At 37.9% G+C, this 21,343-nt stretch overlaps 1 protein-coding gene across 2 annotated transcripts in view; it reads left to right on the forward strand.

Moving 5' to 3' along the window:
• The window catches only part of LOC136883437 (fatty acid synthase), an 844,467-nt gene that overhangs the window by 457,311 nt on the left and 365,813 nt on the right, over window positions 1-21,343 (forward strand). For both annotated transcript variants that reach the window (XM_068229660.1, XM_068229661.1), the window contains one exon: window positions 16,946-17,259. In XM_068229660.1, coding sequence (XP_068085761.1) covers window positions 16,946-17,259 — 314 coding nt within the window. The remainder of the gene's footprint in view (window positions 1-16,945; window positions 17,260-21,343) is intronic.

Below are 21,343 nucleotides of genomic sequence, written 5' to 3' on the forward strand. Positions count from 1 at the left end.
ATAATTTGGAAAATTTCTCTGCCCTGTTTGTCTTTCTCCCTTGTCCGGCCAGCTTGTGTATGGCTCTGTGTGGGACTGGGGATTGCAAGAATTGTCCAGCCACAACAATACAATTCAAGTGAGTTATTCCACCTACAAACAAACCCTGTTTGATCAGATATTCATGTACTCAAGGCTTCCAACATGAGGACACATGGACGTTTTTCAAGTTTGGTCTCTGATTTTAGCATGCTGTGACCAACTTTTCAATTTATTTCTACATTAAAATTCAATGGGACTTTTACTATCCAAATAATTGGTTTTAAGAATTTCACGAACATTTTAAATGTTTAAATGTGACAGATTGAGTCACCTTGACTCTTCATACTTTTATATATGTCATTGCTTTTAGTATTAAGATTATCATGTGTTTTTACCATAATAGCTTAGGCTGAAGATATCTGAAAATAGAAGAGACAAAACATGTCCCTTTTCATAAAATAAAATAAAAAGAGAGTACTGTATTGTAAAGGTGGAGTCACTCAATCAATTAGACCTTATTTCTTACAGTCTCTGGTATTCAGACTCTACAAGGCCTACCAGGCTGCTTCATTTTTAAATCTCGAACCACTTTCTTTCAAACTATTCACCCATAGTGGAATGGTATTCCTGCGTGGAACTTTCCCATGTTGACCTAACCCAAGGTGTCTACAAAATAAATGCTGTGTTGGGGTAACAGAGTAAGCAATTTTGAAATAAGTCTAAATCATGAAACCTCGATGCTCTCCACTCCATGCCATGCTAGCAACGGACGGACTAGCCTGGACGAGGCGATGCATGTTCTCTTGTGTTCTCCAAGACCAAGGCCGCGCGCGTGCGTGCCACGATATTAACACCTGCTTAGAGATGCGGCCAATACTGGTGTTGGTTCACTCCAGTCTACATATGTAACATAAATGGCAAACACTTTTCTTTTAAACTGTGCAATAAATTTGTGAATGGCTTTTTGCATTCCTGAGTTATTTACATTTAAAATGCGTCAGCTATTTCTGCCACATCCTATACCTTAATTAAGGCCATGGCTGCTACCTTCCCCGTCCTAGCCTTTCCCCATCCTTGTGTCACCGAAAATCAATGAAGCGTTAGTATGACATTAAACCAGTAGCAAAAACATATTCAAAAACGTATTCAGTAAGATGGCGGACTTTGAGGTGACGTTGTGAGTGTGCTCCGTGTTTATCCCGCGCTAACTGCATTTAAAACAGCATATATAGTCCATAAGTTGTGTGAAAAGTGGTGTTAAGTTGTAACTAGTAACTAGTGTACGTTGGAAGATGCCTTCAGTCGAAGGTGCACACGAAAGGCTGGATAAATTTGAAGCAGCTATGAACAGGTTCGAGGCACGCCTAGAACTTGTTGATGGCTCCTAAGGCTCCAGCACAACCAACTCTGCTGGTAACTCCCTAGCTTCCTTGAGGCAGGAATTCATGGAGTTTAGGTCAGCGATAACCAGTGAACTTAAGTTGTTTTGAGATGAACTAAATGGTCTTGAACATAAACTGGGGGAACAAGACGAGCTACTGGATGAGGCAGAGCAGTACAGTAGAATAAAGTGCTTGCTCATACATGGTATCGCCGAGGAGCCAAATGAAGACATTTATAGAAAAGTGAAGGACATATTCTCCAAACATCTAGAGTTGGAAGTGCCCATGGAAGGGATCGATAGAATCCACCGAATTGGAAAGCCTCAGAGGACAACAGCAGAGGTACTAACAGCGGGTAAGCGGCCGATTATCGTCAAGTTCGCTCGCTACTGGGAACGTGAACGTGTGTGGGGTGCTAAGCGCAAGCTAAAAGGCACGAAAATCCTGATCACTGAATTGCTGACAAGAACACGTTAGGCAATTTTAAATTCTGCACGGGACAGATTCGGCATGAGAAATGTGTGGACACTAGATGGTTGTATTGTAGTTCTGCTTCCAGACGGTGAGACTATTCTAAGTCGCTGACTAACTTTTGGAACATATAAAACTGCATTTAAATTGAAAAATATGAAATTCTGCATTTAAAATGGAAATTAAGAAATTCTGCATTTAAAATGGAAATTATGAAAATTAACATTCATTAAATAAAATACACAATCGTCGAACCCTGGACTCACACTTACTTCTTACCTGCTTACGTACACATACGTTATTTGAAGGGCGCCAGCTACCACTCAGTGCAGCAATAATAGAATGAGAATCTAGACTATCTCTAGGGTGTGGGGTAATAAGCTTACTTTTGACAACATACCATATAAGTTCTGGGAAAAGGAGATTGGCGTTCGGTTTCCCCATTAATTTTGAGGTTAAGATATTTTACTGTCATTGAAATAAAACTATGAATTCGTTTGATAGAACAAAATATATTCATTAAATAATATATAAAAAATAGTGAGTCTTGTTGCGATAAAACAGATGAGAATATGAAATTATGACATTGCAACTGAAAGAAACTAGGCATGAATTTGAATTCTTCTTGACTGGACATTTAACAATTTATACGAAATATTTCCCTCACTGATTCACTTGACTGTACCTTCAACACTTTGAGTGTGATTACGACGTAATCCTTTGATGTGGTGTTTACTGTAGATGTGTCACGCCTAACTTGGTGATACATCCTTGTGACTGCTTCTTCTCCATATCATCTGACTTCTTTGTAAGTCAATATGGTATTACCTCATGGCAGGTGGTATCCCGCTCTGACTCCATGGTAAGCCCTTGCGTCCGTGTCTTCAACTAAGTGAGCGACCAACTTTGTCCTCACTCTCTCAATGACCAATAATTAATGGCTCACTGAGTCTTCTCCATCTCTCGTTCACACTCGTTGACTGACCGATTGAGGCCTCTTCATCTAGTAGACTTCTTCACTGTTCAGCTTCCATTTAACTAATGACTGATGCTACAATATGCATCCAACTTTTATAGACGTTGGTTGACACAGCTACGTAATATACAGAAATAACAATGACATACTCCCACAACGCCTCAAACTGTTGCATGTACTGGTGAAATCCCCTGGGGCGGCTGAGTCTCTGAGCAAATTGCTAAAAGCTCACAATGACGTAGCCATGACGTAGCGATGACTTGGCAGAAATGTCAGCAGTATAGTAATATAACAACGTCACATCCACATCTGATATATCGAAACTCTCACTGTACAGGTATTTAATGTTAATTTACATATACGTATATATATGCATACACTCAATTACAAATACGCAAGCGACAAGCTTTGTATAATGGAATTGAGTAATAATTATAACAAAATAATAGTAATCTCACAGATGAAATAATAATACTGACATAATAATAATAATAATAATAATAATAATAATAATAATAATAATAATAATAATAATAATAATAATAATAATAATAATATCACAGATGCAATAATAATAATAAAATACAGATATTACCTTGTAACGGGATTTGAACCGTTACAACAGCACTGAGATGGTTATTACCACGAATGCGGATTTGAAATCTTTAAAGTTTTAGTGGGATAAACGATAACAACTATGTTTCCTGTAATTATTATTGTTATTATTATAGTGTTCTTAAGAATGTGTGAATGTGTGTGTAAGTGCCTGCAAGTGATTGTTAGCTGTCTCATTCCCCAGGAAGTCGAGGTGAGTTTCCTTCTTCTAAATAGCATGGATTGTTATAATTTACTTCTTGGAATTCCTAGTATTCAGCTAGACAGTTATTGTGCACCTGGACCTGACCTTGGCAGTGACGGTATCAATAATCCCTCCCTCCTGGTCTGTCCCTTCTCAACAGGTACTCTGTTGAAACAAGCATTGTCGTCCTCGTCTTACAGCCTACAGTGTTGCCATGTAAATGCTCTTTCTCTTCTGGTGCATTACGACGAAATTCAAGCAATACTAACGGAAAATAATTTACATATACTTTGCATATCTGAAACCTGGCTGACTCCTAGCATTCCTTCCTCCATGGTTGATATCGATCTATATGATCTAATACGTTTCGATCAGTCGGATGGACGGCGTGGTGGCGGGACAGCGATTTACTGAGAAATGATCTAAAGAACCGAGTGATATATACTTCTTCCCAGGATGTACGAACATGGCCGGAATTCATGTTCGTTGAAGTAAATATCAACAGACAAAAAGTGATGATTTCTGTCATATAAAAACCGCCTGGTGTAACTGATATGACCGAATTCGAAACGTCTTTACTAAACTTCCAGGCTATTTATAAACACATAATCATTATGGGTGACTTTAATTATAACTCATGACAGTAAATGATTAGTAGATTTGTTTACTACTTGTAACATGACTATGCTCCCGTTACAACCCACGAACCACGTGTATGCAACAAACCGTTCATCACACACATTCATAGATCTCATTATAACGAACAACCCAGATAAAGTAATAACCCATGGGCAAATCCCTGTACCATCCATTTCGACCCACGACCTTATATATTTATCGTATTCCCTCAAAGTGCCTAAATACAAACCCAAGTACATAACTGTTAGAAATACGAAGGACTTAAACTTGGATTACTTGAAATATGATGCTTATCAACTACCGTGGGACGATATATGGAGTCTAAATAATACTGACGCTAAAGTTAACTTGTTTAATACGATGGTAAAGAACTTATATGACAGACATGCCCCCAAATGTCAAATAAAGGTTTCTCGCCCTTCTTGTCCGTGGCTAGATGATGAAACCAAGAGAATGATGGCCCACCGTGACTCGTTATTTTGACATTATAAACAAACCTTAGATGACACAGACTTCGAATCGTACCGCATCTTAAGAAATCGCACAAAGCAATTAATCAGAAATAAAAAATGTGCATACTTCCAGAATTTAGCTAACAACATAAATTCTAATCGTGCATGGGACCAACTTAGAGCTCTGGGAATAGGAAAACATCAACAGAGACAGACAACTCCTGACATTCCACTTGACGAACTGAACGATTACTTCAGTAGAATAAATATTCAACCTACCCTAGTTAACTGCACTGACTCACCGCCCTCCCCTCCAGCCAATCCACCATTCACATTTCACAGTGTCACAGAAAATCAGGTTAAAAAGGCTTTGTACTTGATTAAATCAAAGGCCACAGGTGAAGATGATATTCCCATTGGTTTTATGCATGACATTATGGGTGCTGTCCTGCCTATACTGACGCACATACTGAACTATTGTTTACTAAACGGAACTTTCCCAGCTGTCTGGAAAACAGCCAATATTATACCGGTACCTAAGAGTTTAGACCCACAATCACCCTCTGACTATCGTCCGGTGTCCATACTCACTGCGCTTTCTAAAGCCTTTGAACGTTTAGTATACGAGCAGGTTCTGGAGTACCTAAATAAAAATGCTCTTTTGGACCCTTTGCAGTCTGGATTTAAAAAGGGGCACAGTCCCGCGACAGCACTTTTGAAGGTTACTGAAGACATTAGAAATGCTGTGGACAAACGACTGCTTACTATACTTATCCTTCTTGACTTCAGTAGCGCTTTTGACACACATTCAGACTATGATAAAGAAAATGGAACTGCTAAATTTTGAACTGGCTGCGCTAAAGTTTTTTAGTTCTTATTTGAGTAACCGTCAACAGCATGTAACAGTAAACAACAAGGTCTCTAAATGGAAAATGAAACTTAGTGGTGCCCCACAGGGCAGTATTCTAGGGCCCTTACTTTTCTGTATTTATATCAATGACATACCATCTGTGACAGGAAATAACACACACCACCTCCATGCTGACGATGTTCAGATTTATCGACACTGCAAGACTTCAGACTTAAATGAAACAATACAAGATATTAACAATGACCTCCGCCGACTCAGTATATATGCACAACAAAATTCTCTTATACTAAACTCGACAAAATCTCAGGCAATCATAATTGGAACACGAAAATTTCTGAACTGTTCAAACAATATTGCAATCCTGCCTATCCTACTGAATGGTAACATTATTCCCTACAGTAAAACAGTTTAAAATCTAGGTGTAATTATAAATGAAACACTTGATTGGTCTGATCACACGAAAATCATCTGTAAAAAGATTTTTGGAGTGCTTCACCCTCTTAAACGGCAAAGGGGTGTATTTCCATTTGAGCTTAAGGCCAAACTAATACAGACACTGGTTCTCCCTATTCTTGATTTTTGTGACATTGTTCTAGTTGATATGACAAGAGAAGAAACACTTAAACTTCAATGAGCACTGAATTCCTGCCTGCGATTTATTTACAATATCGGGTACGATGTTCATATTACCCCATACTATAAGGCTCTCTCGTGGCTGAAGCCTAATGAACGTCGGCAGCTACACATTTTAACAATGGTGTTTAGAGTACTAGCTGAAAGTCAGCCACTGTATATTTCTTCTAAATTCACTTTTTTTAAATCATCATTTCACAACTTAAATACACGTTCCAGATCCTCACTTTCTATTCCAGTGCACCGCACAAATAAAATTAATCGATCGTTTGTAGTGACCGGCGCCAGATTATGGAATTCCCTGCCTGCTCAGGTCAGAGAAACTATCTCTTTTCAAAGGTTTAAGGTCACCTGCCGAGACTACCTGCTGAGGACAGCTAACTGAATGGCTGAAGTATGAATGTGTGCGCGCCTGAGGATTAGTCATTATTAAGAGTTTTTACTATTAATTAGTTTTATTATTAACTTAGTGATGTATTTAAATTTATTCTCAATTTTATTAATTTTTTGTTTGGTTTTAACTATTTTAAATATCTAAGTAATTTATTTATGAGTTTGATTAGTATGTGGTTAAGTGGAAAGGAGGGCCTCGAGCCCTAACTTCGCCACTGAAAAAAAAAGGCATTAATAAATAAATAACAAATAAATAAATATATTCATTATAGACTGTAATTCCTTTCAGTATTCAGTCTCCAAGCCTCTGTGAATTTGCTAAACTCCACAATTCCTCTATTTTTAACTAGAACTGAGGCCTCATTTACTTCCATACCTGTTACATTTGAATAATAAGAAAGTCAAACCATCGTCATCTTGGTCTCTCCCTAATTCTATTACCCTCCATAACTGATTCCATTATTCATTATTTTCCAAAATAGCTTATATTCCTCCATTTGCCTTACATGACCTCACCACGACAGCCAGTTTATGTGTACTGCTTCATCCATCTTGTTCAACTTAGTCTTTATCTCCTCATTTTAATTTTTTAATGCTACTTGTTTAATGTCGCACTAATACCTTGAAGGTTTCGGCATGATCTGCTTGTTCCAGTTTTATATTCCCAACCTGACCTTCAGTTCTCTTCGTCCCCCCCTTCCCCTACTGATGTGACTTTAATCTCAGAAGGGCTAATTTTCATATCATACTCCTGCACTTATTTTGACGTTCCAAGATATTAGTTTTGCAGGTTTTCAGCACATTCTGCAATTAAGACCAAGTCATCGGCCCAGATGTTGCAGATCTCTGGACACAAAGGCTGAAATCCCGTAAGCCACCAATGAAAACAACTAAGAATCTAATGGATGCTGGTTTCAATTTAAAAGAGGAATGGAAAGAGCAATGGTTTCATACAGTTCCGGAGTGGCCAAGCCTCTTTAATCCAAACCACGCCCCAGCTGGTTTCAGTTTGCCAAGAAGAACGTTGGCATCACTAAACAGGTTTTGCACTAATTGTGGAAGATCTGCATTCTCCCTTCACCAATGGGGCTTTAGGGACTCTTCAGCATGTGATTGTGGTGCTTTAGTCCAGACCATGCATCATATAATGGACGAATGCCCTCTGCATGCTTATGGTGGAGACCGAAAAGACTTAGCTGATGTCTCAGTATCCCTAGTGCAGTGGATAAATAATTTTGATATCCATGTGTAATTGTTCCCTACTTAGTACCATATATTCTTTGCAGGTTTTTCTTTTGTATAATATTGTATATATTTGTCCATTTTGTAAATTCCATACGCTTAATAATCGGCACAGGTTAAACTGCTTGCTACATTTCCTTCTAACTGTACCCTACGTTTAAGTATATGATCCATGAAAATGAAACGAAATGGTGTATGGCTTTTAGTGTCGGGAGTGTCCGAGGACAAGTTCAGCTCGTCAGATGCAGGTCTTTTGATTTGACGCCCGTAGGCAACCTGCATGTCATGATGAGGATGAAATGATGATGAAGACAACACACACACCCAGCCTCCATGCCAGCGAAAATAATCAATTATGGTTAAAATTCCTGACCCTGCCAGGAATCGAACCTGGGACCCCTGTGACCAAAGGCCAGCACGCTAACCATTTAGCCATGGAGCCAGACATGATCCATATAAACTATGAAAAAACAAAGGTGAAAGATTACATGAACCAAGAACTCATGCTGCCACAAATTCTCACTGCAGCAAATTTGGAAACATAAATACCTTTGATTGCTTTTAATAATCTACCTTTAATCCCACAGTCCCCCTTTTATTGCCCTCAGTACTCTGTCATATACCTTCTCTAGATCTATAAAAACATAACTTTCTATTCCGCTCGTAGAAATTTTCAGTTATCTGGCGCATACTGAAAATCTGATCCTGACAGCCCCCTTGTGGTCTGAAACCACACTGGTCAATTACTATGTCCATTTTTATTGTTAGTACTGTTATAATGTTAAAATTTCTCAGGGTTGTTACTTTAATCTTATTTTTAACAGTGTAAATTTTAATGTTGCATATCCTAAATGAAGCAGTTAAGTGTAAGAGAGAGCCTTGAGCCCTAACTTTCCCATGAGCAATCTATCTATCTATCTATCTATCTATTTATCTATCTATGTACAAGGGCAAATCAAAAAATAAGTTACACTTCCAAGTTATGGCCATTTCTGAAACCACCTGTACATAGGCAACACAGCTATGACAATGTTCTAGACTGTCAATTTCACTTTTGCACATAGTCCCCAAGAGACTGTAAACATTTCTCGAAACGGTCAACCAACTTTTCAATTCCAGGTGCGTAGAAATCACCTCCAGCACTATATAACCAACTGGAGACAGCTGCTTTCACCTCCTCATCATTTTGGAATCGTCGTCCACTGAGATCATTTTTCAACTTACTAACACTATGATAATCACATGGCGCTAAGTCTGGACTTTATGGAGGATGTTGCCATACCTCCCACTTGAATCGCTGCAGCAGTTCAGACGTTTGTTGGGCTGTGTAAAGTGTTGTGTTGTCGTGCATTAAAATCACACCGGCACTCAATTTTTGCCACTGCTTTTCTTTAATTGCCTTATGCAACTGGTTCAACATTTGATAATACGAAACTGAGTTGATTGTTGTGCCTTTTGGCATAAATTCCACGTGCACCACACCCTCCATGTCAAAGAACACTGTTGGCATTATCTTTCCTGCTGAAGGTTGGACCTTGGCCCTCTTTCTTGGTGGTGATGGGGTGTGCATCCATTCCATCGATATTCTCTTTGTTTCGGGGATGAAGTGGTGGACCCATGTTTCATCCCCTGTGATGATTTGTCACAGAAACTCATTGTCCTCCACAGAATATGTTCCAAAAATGCCAGTGACATTTGGAAATATTGTCCCCTGTGAACATCGGTGAGCACACATGCGACCCATCTTTGACACAGTTTACAAAATCCAAGGTGCTGGTGAACAGTGGAGAACGCAGTGTCATACGAAATGTTCAGTATACTGGTAATTTCCTACAGTGTTATGTGCCAATTCCCTCTAACACACGGTCAACATTTGCAACGGTACTGGACGTTGTAGGCCTGCCTTCGCGATATTTGTCTGCGAGATCCTTGCGTCCGGTGTCAAATTGTGTGCACCACTTTACAATACCTGGGCGAGTATTGCACGCTCACCATATACAGCAGTGATTTCATGATGAATGTCCTTGCAATTGAGCTGCTTAGCCTATAGAAATCTGATCGTTGCACGCACCTCCAATTTGGAGCCAGTTGACGTGCCATTGAGCCCGCTCTGAGCACACAACGTGACGGGATACCACACCAACCTTCCTATTGGATGTGTCAGCAGCTACTGTAGCTTGCTCCACATTGGCCATGGTCACGACACAATACGTACTGAATTGATTATTTTAACCATGATGGTTCAATGGCAGCAAACAGAGGAGCAAGGACATGTTTGTTTGGTTCAGACAAGTGTAATTTTGTTTTAATTTTGACAAATTTGGTACCAGCTGAAACTGAAGAACTTGACGTTTGAAAATGACTTGCATGGATGGATGAGATTAAGAGGAGAAATTCCGATTTATATGAAAGGTCTTAGAACTGTAGCATTGTAAATTAGGATTTAAGGAAAGGAGAAGGTTTAGAGAACAGAACAGACAGCATTATTATAAGCTACAGATTTCATTGTTGTTCCGTATTGAAGTGCAACAAAATATATTGTATTGTTCATTTCTTATAGAGCAGGCAGCATTTCAAATTTTAGTATATAGTGACTAACTTAATAGGTTTTATTCATTTTATGATTTGAAAATTATTCTATTTTTAATGTTTTTACTAAATGACATACTAAGTGTAAGTGAACAGTTTAGACACAAAAGAAATATTTTAACAATTTCAAGATTTATGTATAATTTGTTTTGTTGACAACTGTATTGTACAAATGTGCCAAGTCCAAGGATTTTGTTTGATGTTTTGCACCACTGAGGAAGAGAGCAGTACAGTACAGTAGATAATTATAATAAAATGTAAAGTATTGACAAGGCAGAAAAGTGTTTCTTAGAAACACAGCGTGTTCTCATGGTGAGCAAGCGTTACTTACTTTTTGATTTGTCCTTGTATCTAGCTATCCATCCAAAAGCCCACCATACCTATTTGTTTATGTATAGGCAAACACCTCACTTTCAGAAGAAGATCCTGTCTGCGTTGTAAGCGAACGGGCGGACATACAGGCAATGAGCGCATGCTATTCAACCACAGTGATGTGGCTACGTCACAGGCCGTGTTGGCCATAGTTCTCCCAATCACTCTCGTTCACTGCGGCAATACCTGAGTTTGAAATAGAGGTAAAAAGTAATGAAAGAAAGAGGGTAGAAATCCATGTCATTTTCAATTTATTCTGTAAGAAATAAGTTATTTATGTTCTTTGCAGTTTGTGTATTTTGACCGGATAAAATAAAGAGTTAAGGCTACAACCTCAAATATTTATATAATGTACGTAACAAATTTCAATTTTCACTATTACGTTTTAAAAGGTGCTTTAGATATATTTCTAATATAATACAGAGTTAAGGTGGATAAGCTGTGGCTTGTGGTTGTTTGGGTTTAAATTATCTGATAAGCTCACCAACAATCCAATCATATTTACTGGGAATAACATCAGTTAGGTTATTTATTTGAAGGCTATTATTATCGGACACCTGTTAAAATTTAAATACTATTTTCAGAAATTCACTGAACAGAGGAAGTCGCACAACACTACAACACTGTGCAAAATCAAGCAGTAAACTTGTTGAATTATGTAATGATAATTCTTTTTACTTAATGACCAAGAGGAATTTTACCTTTTTTATGAATGGAATTACTGTGATGCCCATCCAAGGAACTGTAAATTGTAGCTTGTACGATTAAACCCTGTCATCTCCATACAGGCCATAAAGGCTGCTGGAGTACTTTTGTAGACTGTAACAAAAATATTATATATAACCGCAGTCGGGATAATTACGCCTACACATACCAATAATAATAATACTGACACTTAATATGAAAAATGAAATTGTAAAATGACACAGAAGCGGTGGTTACACATCAAAACTTTGAAACGTGATGGAAAACTTCTAAGTACACAAAATCAGATCATACGCTTGGGAACTTATAGGCCTAAAAATGACAACTAAGAAAGGATTGTGGAAGGTGCAGGATCCCTATAAGGTCCATGGGAATGTATGGCATTATGTGGGAGAAAAGACTTACAAGAATCATCGTCTAGCACAACTATATTAAAAATAACAAATGAAAAATTACAAGAAACAAAGTTAAATGATAGAGCAGCTGATACTTAACACATTTGACTAACGTATACAATTACGAATCCAAAAATACAAATGAATGGATCGTTGATTAAAAAAAAAACAGGTGAAAGGCTTGAAATTACAAACAACGGGAATCTAGGGCAAACTCAGACACATTGAATTTAAAACCTTGAAAATGGCATTAAGCAAGAAAATACCAAAATGCAAAGGAACAAATTAAATCAAACGAAATCAGAAAACATTAAAATTAACATGAAAATAGCACTTACCACGGAAAGCAGGAGTTCCCGAGGAAAACTCCTCGAGCGCATCCGCACTCGAGGATGGTCAGATAGAAATGACACTGAGCACACGCATCATTTCCCGAACCCGGCAAAAGGCCGGGAATGGCCCGATCACAACCGACCAATAATATAAAATTCCACTAGATTCCCGTTCCTTTTCGCCAATTGGAACACCCGTACTTTTGGCCAATCCAATTGTATGACCATATATGGTTACAAGATAGTTACTGATTACACAAGTTCTGGAACATTACTATTAAAACATCAAAAATTTCATCACTGGAAACCGCACATGCGGTATAGGATGTTTCACAACTAAAGCACCTTTACATTTTCTCAATCACATTACAAACATCAAATTAACATTTGGTCAAGCTACATAAAATTTGAATACAACCATCACTTCAAAATACCTTTTGCATCTTACAATGTTCATACTGTCCAAAGATATTAATAAACAGTATAATAAAAGATTTTCAAATAAAGGCAACACACAATGCTCAGCTCCAGTTCTCTGTCCCACCACAGATTACTTTCTTCTCCTCCCGCTCGACACAAAAAAAAAATTTTAATGAAATTAACGGGACACTTTAATGGAGATTTGAAGATTCTCGCAAGGCCACAATTGCACCACACCACAAATTTTTATCTTCGTTCCCTTCAGGAACGTCTATACAGGTAAAAACAAGTAGTGTGTTGGTATCGCTGTCAAACGAAGGCTCTGACCGCGGCCGATGCCGACGTCTCCATTCATATTGCAGTCCCACCATTGCTGTCTTACAGCCTCAGCATAGCCCACCAGCTTAGTGAACTGGCCCATAATAGGGGAAGGTTGCTGGCGCAGCACTGTCTACTGCCGCCATCAAAAACACCTTCCCAGTCCACCATCAGATATTAGTGGCCAGTAGGTGCGTTGCATGCTCCAAACAGATACCCCAGGTTGAATAGAGTCTGTGGTATTACAGTCACTGGAACATAAACAGACACAGCAGAAACTTGGAACTGAAGAAATAAGGCAACTGGTCTGAACTATTGAAGACTTAAAGTTGAGCTTCAAGGGTGGGTTTCTGTTTTTTCAGTAACAATAACAAGACTCCTTAGGGAGGTCTCCTCCCATAGTTCTGGGGTACCCCAGCCCCCTTGGCAAGTGCTATTTCAGAATTTAGGACAATTTAAAAGACTAAAGGAAAATCTGCCAGAGTTTACCCTAGTACCAAAAACATTACAAAACCCCTAACTATGCACATTAATTAAATTCTAATCTTACCCCAAAATACATTACATTACAATATAACTAAAATGGTCACAAATGACCATACACATTACAACAAAGGCAACCCTTAATTAAGTTATTAAATATAAGGGCCAAAATATGTCTGCGCAGCCCATTAACTAGAATTTTGCTTAAAACTAAATAAATTCCTAATAACTACTAAATTAAGTTACCGTGTGCATTCTTGATCACCCAACATTAAGAAATAAAAATAAAAGGAAAAATTTAAAATGTTGCAAGGGAACTCAAAACAGGGAAATAAGTACTTAATTATGTTAGCTTGCAACCTTATTCAATGAATTGAGGTTAGTAAATCACTATTCATTTACCATATCATGTACTAATAACATTTTTAACACAGATAAACTCACGTTACCTATTACGTGTCACACCAGTCAAATTAAAGTGCAATTAAGCCAGGAATACAAAATCAAAATCCCATTACTTTATCCATGAACAGAAAATCCCAAACAAAACCATAAAATAAATCAAGAGTGCACATACAGAAATCTAACTCACTGATATAAGAAATAAAAAGGCACAAGTACAACCTTCATACCAGTGATTATCAGATAACAGCACGACACACAAGACTACTGAGCCCATCTGTCCTTCAACACACACACAGACAACACCACCAAAACAAGTGCGACGATCCCTGAATCAGCATAACCAACCAATGGTAAAAGGCACGAACGACCTCAACACCAACCCCCATCACACGACATCCCAAGAACACAGTACACACACACATAAACACCCGTGCGATGACACATCAAGTAGTACCCACAAAAGAAAAAGGACCGTACATGACCTCAAGTACACTTGAACTTATCACACGACAATGAGACTCTTAGGGCCAATATCATACTCCCAGGAGAGGAATGGCCTCTCAGCACCTTAAGCCCTAAGTCTCAGTACACGCACACACACACATGCCTTCCCAAGGCAGCCAAGACAGACATACAGTTATTTACAAAAATGGTAGGACAGATATGGCCTGGCTACCCAATTTTGAAAACTTACTCAGCCCACAAGATCCCACACTCTGGCAAGCTGTGTAAATAAATTTAAAAGACACGAAACCCAAGATGCAAGGAATTTTGACATCGATAAAATCAAATAAAACCAAACAAGCAGGAAAAATTCATATTCTGGCTTTGCTAAATTGTGACACCTTCAGAGTTTCACTAGTGACGAATTTAAAGTAACCAATTAAAATCTTGACGACCTGCAGACCTAATATGAATTTAACAATAATTTATGGCTCAGCATAAGGACACCGAAATGAACATTTGCAGAAAATCTTCCTAGAAATCTTTCTACAATAACAAGGGACATCATTTTCCATCTAGGCACCTAATACCAAGAAAAAGATTACGAGGAATCTCATACCATACGCACCAGATTTCAAACATGTCACGAACACAAGTGCAGATCCGTAACCCATCAAAATTTGTCAAACTGGCCTCAGCCTCTACGCTGGTCTATTAATATGGTGAGCATGTTTCACCCTACGAGACTATCACAGTCAACGTAGACCCTTCCTAGGAAGTATAGGAACACATGGGTAAAATGAATATACGTGACAAGGGAACAGACACTTACACGGTGGAAAAGATCAATAAGGCACCCTAGGAAACATTCACTTTGACTAAGAGACCCCACAACCTCTAATCTGTTTGGCAAATTTAGCAACTGGCTGGGAACCACCCCAAAAAGTCCCATACCTACTCAGAAACAAACCCAGATAGAGCCAAAGACCAAACACACCCCCACATGACCAGAAATTTGAATATATACCGAGCTAAAATGCGATATAAATATTAATTTTAGATCATACACATAGAATAATCCCAAATAAAACACCATAGGCAACAAGAAACAAAATTTTGAAAACACTTTGCTAAAACACAAGATTTGCAAACAGAAAATACTCTAAGAAACAGAGGAAAATTACGATCCTTAACCTCAAAATTACTGCCGACAATTTACGGAAACAAACATTTCAGAAAAACAAAAGAGACTCCATGCTAAAACATGACCAGAACACACATGTTACAATTTATGTTATCTTGAAGGAGAACAAGAAGATCGCAAGTAACTTTAATAAAATGGAATTTGTGCGCATATAAACTCGGGGTAAGTCTAGTAATCAGCTGTCTTCAACAGATAAGCACACCAGCCATTCAGAGATAACATGAAGTCAGACAAGACGTACAGTACTTAGCAACCGGAAATTATATAGATGTTACAATCAAAACACACATATCGAAAAATAGGTGGAAATTATCAAACATATTGAAATTTATTAAAGAAAACTTTCGGAAAGCAAACACGGCACATGCAATGTGAAGATATCACTTTAGAAAACAAGTGGTAAGTCGAAACCTTGCCACACAAGAAAATTTTAATGAAAATTAGCAATGAAACAGAAAAAGGTTGTTACAGATAGTGATTTACCATATCCTCCAACCGTTAACTACAAGATTACACACAGCAACACATACTGCACATTGCGGCATAAAAAATACGAGATTTTTAAAACTCGAGCAAGAATCATGAAAAACACCGAAACAGGGATTAAGAATACACACGTAACAATTACAACCTATATTCAAACTTAAGATTTAAAATTAATTTTAGAAAAGTTAGCCGAGATAGATTATTTTCAACCCTTTCTCCTCCCATAACCACGCTCTGCTACCAATGTAACCGCAGTCGGGATAATTATGCCTACACATACTAATAATAATAATAATAATAATAATAATAATAAATAGAATAATAATGATAATAAAACTAATACTTAATATGAAAAATGAAATCGTAACATGACACAGAAGTGGTGGTTACACATCAAAACCTTGAAATGTGACGGAGAACTTCTAAATACGAAAAAATCAAATCATACGCTTGGAACTTAGAGGCCTAAAAATAAAAATGACTGTTTATATCAAGTGTAATGCAAAACAATCCAGAATATCTTGAAATGGTCAGGCTGTGTTTTTTTTTTTTGCAATTACAGAAGATTTATTTTTACTACTGTATCCCAATCAGCTTTTTGCTGAGAGTAGTGAAGGAGAGCTTTGTAATCACAACTGAATGTCAATACTCCTTCCCTTCCCTGCAAAGTGTGTCTGCTCTCTTGTTTCACTGTGATGTATGCTTGCTACTGTACATACGCTGCCCGCATTTTATGTCACATCAGCCCGGCCATGCTGGGATAGCCTCAACAGGCACCCAGAAGAGCACCTCTGATGTAGATATGCTTGCCAGAGTTACATTTACATGATGAGGAACACTAAAAATATTATTTTGTCTTTGAGTGTACATTGTAACTGATACTGCATTCATCATTTCCCTTTAATATTTTCAGTTATCCCTGTCTCAATCAACAAAATTCTTGGAGTTTACAAAGCTTCTGGAGTTGAGGTTCGTGGTGTAAGAGCAAGCCCCATACCTCGTCGGAAGCCACTGGGTGAGCCTGTGTTGGAGAGTCATCAGTTTGCGCCCTACAGCTCTTCTGATACACCATTGTACAGTTTGAGGGATGCCCTAACAATATTTGTACAAGTGTTGATAGAGAACACTGGAATAATGAGGCTGAACATTGCTGAGCACCCAGATGAAGAGTTAGATCTCCTGTCTCCTCTTTTACTTGACGTTGTTGGAAATTTGCCTCTAATGCAGGTAAGTACGTAAAATAGTGTAGAGGTGGTCTCTTCTTTTACTTGGCTATATGTGGACTTGCATGTATCAGACTCATCTGGTCTGAAGGGAGTACTCCCTCTACTTCTGTATCTGGACTGCTGGGATGTTGTTCTTCTTCCAGGAAGTTTCAGCTTTTCACCACCACGTTGCTCTTTGGTGTCCTTGACTTCTCTTTGGTTCTGCGATCCCATGAGCTTTCTAAACATGTTCATCTACTGCTCATGCCAGTATTGTTAATATAGTGGGGCTGTACAAAAGGGCAGACCTGATGATCATGTGTAGGGGAGGTGGTGGTGATTATTGTTTTAATTTTTCGCTGTAGCAGCCAATTTTTATCAACTATTAAATCTATTAACTGTGAGGACCTCACAGTCTGTCAAAACTGTAACCTTTACTACGGTGGTTACACAAAACAAGTACTAAACACAATAAAGGAGGGAAGAGCAACTACACACTATCAGAAAACACTACACACTCAGAGAAACATCAGCTGACCTATGCGGATCATTGCCAACAACAACATAATACGTAAATATCAGTAGGACCAACTAGTGGACAATAAACCAGGAAACTGGAAGGAACTACGACCTACTGAGGGCATGGACATGGCTTTGGTTGCAGATTCCGAAATAATTCTCCGTGATCCTTAAATTTGATAAATATTATTTACAAGTGAAATTTTACAAATACATTCCGAACAAAATCCACCAACTTGCAACTTACGAACTATAAGTTCTGTGATACACATAACTTAGAGGTTCTTTGATAATATCTATGTACAAGTTACAAACTTTCAAACCAACTATACATCTAGTTACAAATCCAGTAGTACAATGCAATTTAGTAGGTTAAAAGCAACGTATAAAGCAATTACAGTTCACAGTGAAGTCAACGTCCCCTCCTAAACTCTAGCGTACATCCATTGACACTGAACTACCAGAGGCAAACCCCAAGGTAAATATATTAAATTATAACCTACATATTTAGTGAAATAAGAAATGGGAATGCCTTGAAAACAAACAGGGAAACCCAGCAGAAAAGCTAAGGCGTCGTAAATAATTAATTTGGCGAATCTAGGTTAGGCTAGGGCAGATTCCTATATGAAATAGCAATCGAACATTATGGAAATATTAACCGGAACGGAAATCAGGAGTGCTTACCCGAAGGTGCGCCATCCCGGAAGCGAGGCGTCGTACACGATGCAAAACTTCAGACAGACCAACACAGATTAAGGCAGATCAGGCCAAGACAAGACCGAATTCTCACGAACGCTGCCTCCCTCTCTATATATAGGAAAACCCCTGGCCTTGGAGTAGCCAATCAGAATGCATGAGTCCGCCCATCCCCTCCTAGGTTCACCAATCACAATTCCTACTCCCGTCGTGAACTTTAACTTTCTCGAATACACACGTTCGCGAATCTTCCATTTCCAGAATAGTTAGAAAATTCCTTCTAGAACACATAACCCACAAAAGGCAACACACCCTGTTCAACAATTTTCTAGATACTTCCAGTAAGCACAGAATTGAAATCTACTATTTACAAATACATATGTTACAAACATTACACAGTACAGGTTAGGTCATTACAAATAAAACATTATATCATACTTTACAAATAAAGTCTTCAAAAAAACACTTTCCACTTCCACTATATGTTCACCTGTGACAAAAACTAACTGAGTATAAAATAAATTTAGAAGGTACCTAAAAAGAAAATATTTACTTAATAACAGAGTAGTCTATATGTGAAAAAAAAAAAAACTCTTCTACTTCTTCTTCTTCTTCTTCTGCTGTGCGAATGGGTCACTTAGGACCACGCGGAATCAACATTTGTTGAGCTTTCCTCTTGCTCAATAGTTCTTCATTTTCATCGATTGTTGTTATTTCTGTTCCTCTGACCAAGTCAGAGTCCTGGGCATGACATTAAACTGCGTCTACCAAGTGACCACTGGTATAAGTGATCCCCCTCTACCAAGTGCCAATGGCCTCCCCGGAGGGCGGACGAGCAAGTAGAGGTCCAGGGCACCCTCTTGTCCTTGGGGTGGGAAACTGCCCCTAAAGGCAGGAGAGCCACTGGATGGCAAGGGGAAACCACCTGATTATCATTCCATGAGCGCATTATGCAGAGTCAAGAAATGAATATTGGTATGCTGCGCGACCCGAGTAGCGATCGGCATCAGTTTGGGTCTTGGCCGAGCGATGTGAAATGTGCGATCGGACGTGCAGAGGTGAACGATCAGGCCTCGCACGGTAAATCTGCTACTGATCGACCAAATGCAGACCAACTTCGTAAAGGTAAAGCAATAGCTACATGGAATGTGAGAGGGTTACTTCAGATGGGAAAACTTCGCATTGTAGAAAGAGAACTAAAAAAAACATGAAATAGACATTTGTGGACTGTCAGAAACTCACTAGAAAGGATATGAGCACTTTGAAACAGATGACCATATAATATACTGTACCCGCTCAAAGCCTGAATCCCAACCAGCATTTATCTCAGGGAGTGTTATGGTCCGAATCCATCGCAACTAATACTCAATAAAAAAAATATTTTGAGATATAAGATTTCAAACTAAATGTAAGGGCGCCATCCAATCAGTACTACAGGGTTGAACGGGACACTCTAATCTTTATCTTTAAGGCTCATCATAAAACACACAAATTATATATATTCGGATCAAAGGGAAATTATGAAGGCTCCATCCTAGGAATGGGGACGGATATTTAAACGGTCACCAAGGGTTTACTATTCTACAAGAACAAGAACCTGGAACTGTTTCCTTGCAAATGGTAAAGGAGCATTTTATTTAAGTAAACAAATTAAATTTTACACACAATCAAAATCTGTTGACCCTTGATTTGCCGGTAATTTGGCAAATTATTCCTGAAAAATGATTACATAATATTTATCACTTTTGACCACCCTTCCATTTGGGTGGTAGAACCGTTGATATCTGAAGGTATCAGATTTACCTTCGTTAACACCATGACCATATTTGATCATGGACCAATTACCTGTTGGCTAAGTAGGCGCGATCACATGGACCATGTTATCGCCTCCACTTTGATTGAGATGAGACCAACCCGGGAAACTACAAACTCTCCCCGGGTTCCTAACCAAGATATGCTAATCGTTAGTTGAAGGAATACGACAAAGGGACTCTAACCTAATGGTCCAGATGTAGGGATTTGCCTTCATTGTACACATATTAACTTAACTTATTATTTACAACCAATTAACATTATTACGTTAATTCGCCAGCTGACTTCCCTAGTATCATCCATCATCAGCATCCGAAATAATAAGAAAAATAAAAACAAATAAAAAATATTTTATTAAATATTATTATTATTATTATTATTATTATTATTATTATTATTATTATTATTATTATTATTATTATTATTATTATTATTATTATTATTATTATTTGTGGAGATCATGATTATCGTAACCCGTAATCATCCTCGGAATAATATTTCAACCTTTCGCGATTTTTAATTTCATCTGAAATAAATAAAAGTAGCTTCTTTGATTATTCTTCTTCTCCTTCTTCAAATATTCTCATTATTATTATTATTATTATTATTATTATTAGTAGTAGTAGTTAAAAATCTCAAATTTTTCATTTCAACTCCCAACATCATTATTATGTCCAAAATTTAAAAAAGTAAATTCTTCTTTTAAAAAAAGTAGTTTTTTTAAAATATTTATCATTATTATTAATTTTTAAAAAATTAATTTCGCCTGTTACATGATAGTCCACTCTTAATATGTTTAACGCATAACCCCTTTTACAATTTCGTTTTATTTTGGCACTAATCAATCCAGATATGCTTTACTTGGAATATTATTATTATTATTCTTTCGAGAATCTTTATTTTTATTCCCCATCCTTATAATTTAGTCACATACGTTCTCTCCCAAACAGAAATCACCAAGATCGGAATTCACATCAGTCGGGACATAATAGTGTTCGAACCCGCAACCTTATTTTCGTACTGTCGTTAATTCATGGAGACCATATGCTCCTAAGACAATTCTCAAATCCCCTAACACC

Source organism: Anabrus simplex, chromosome 11 (genome assembly GCF_040414725.1).
Source record: "Anabrus simplex isolate iqAnaSimp1 chromosome 11, ASM4041472v1, whole genome shotgun sequence".
Taxonomy (NCBI): Eukaryota; Metazoa; Arthropoda; class Insecta; order Orthoptera; family Tettigoniidae; genus Anabrus; species Anabrus simplex.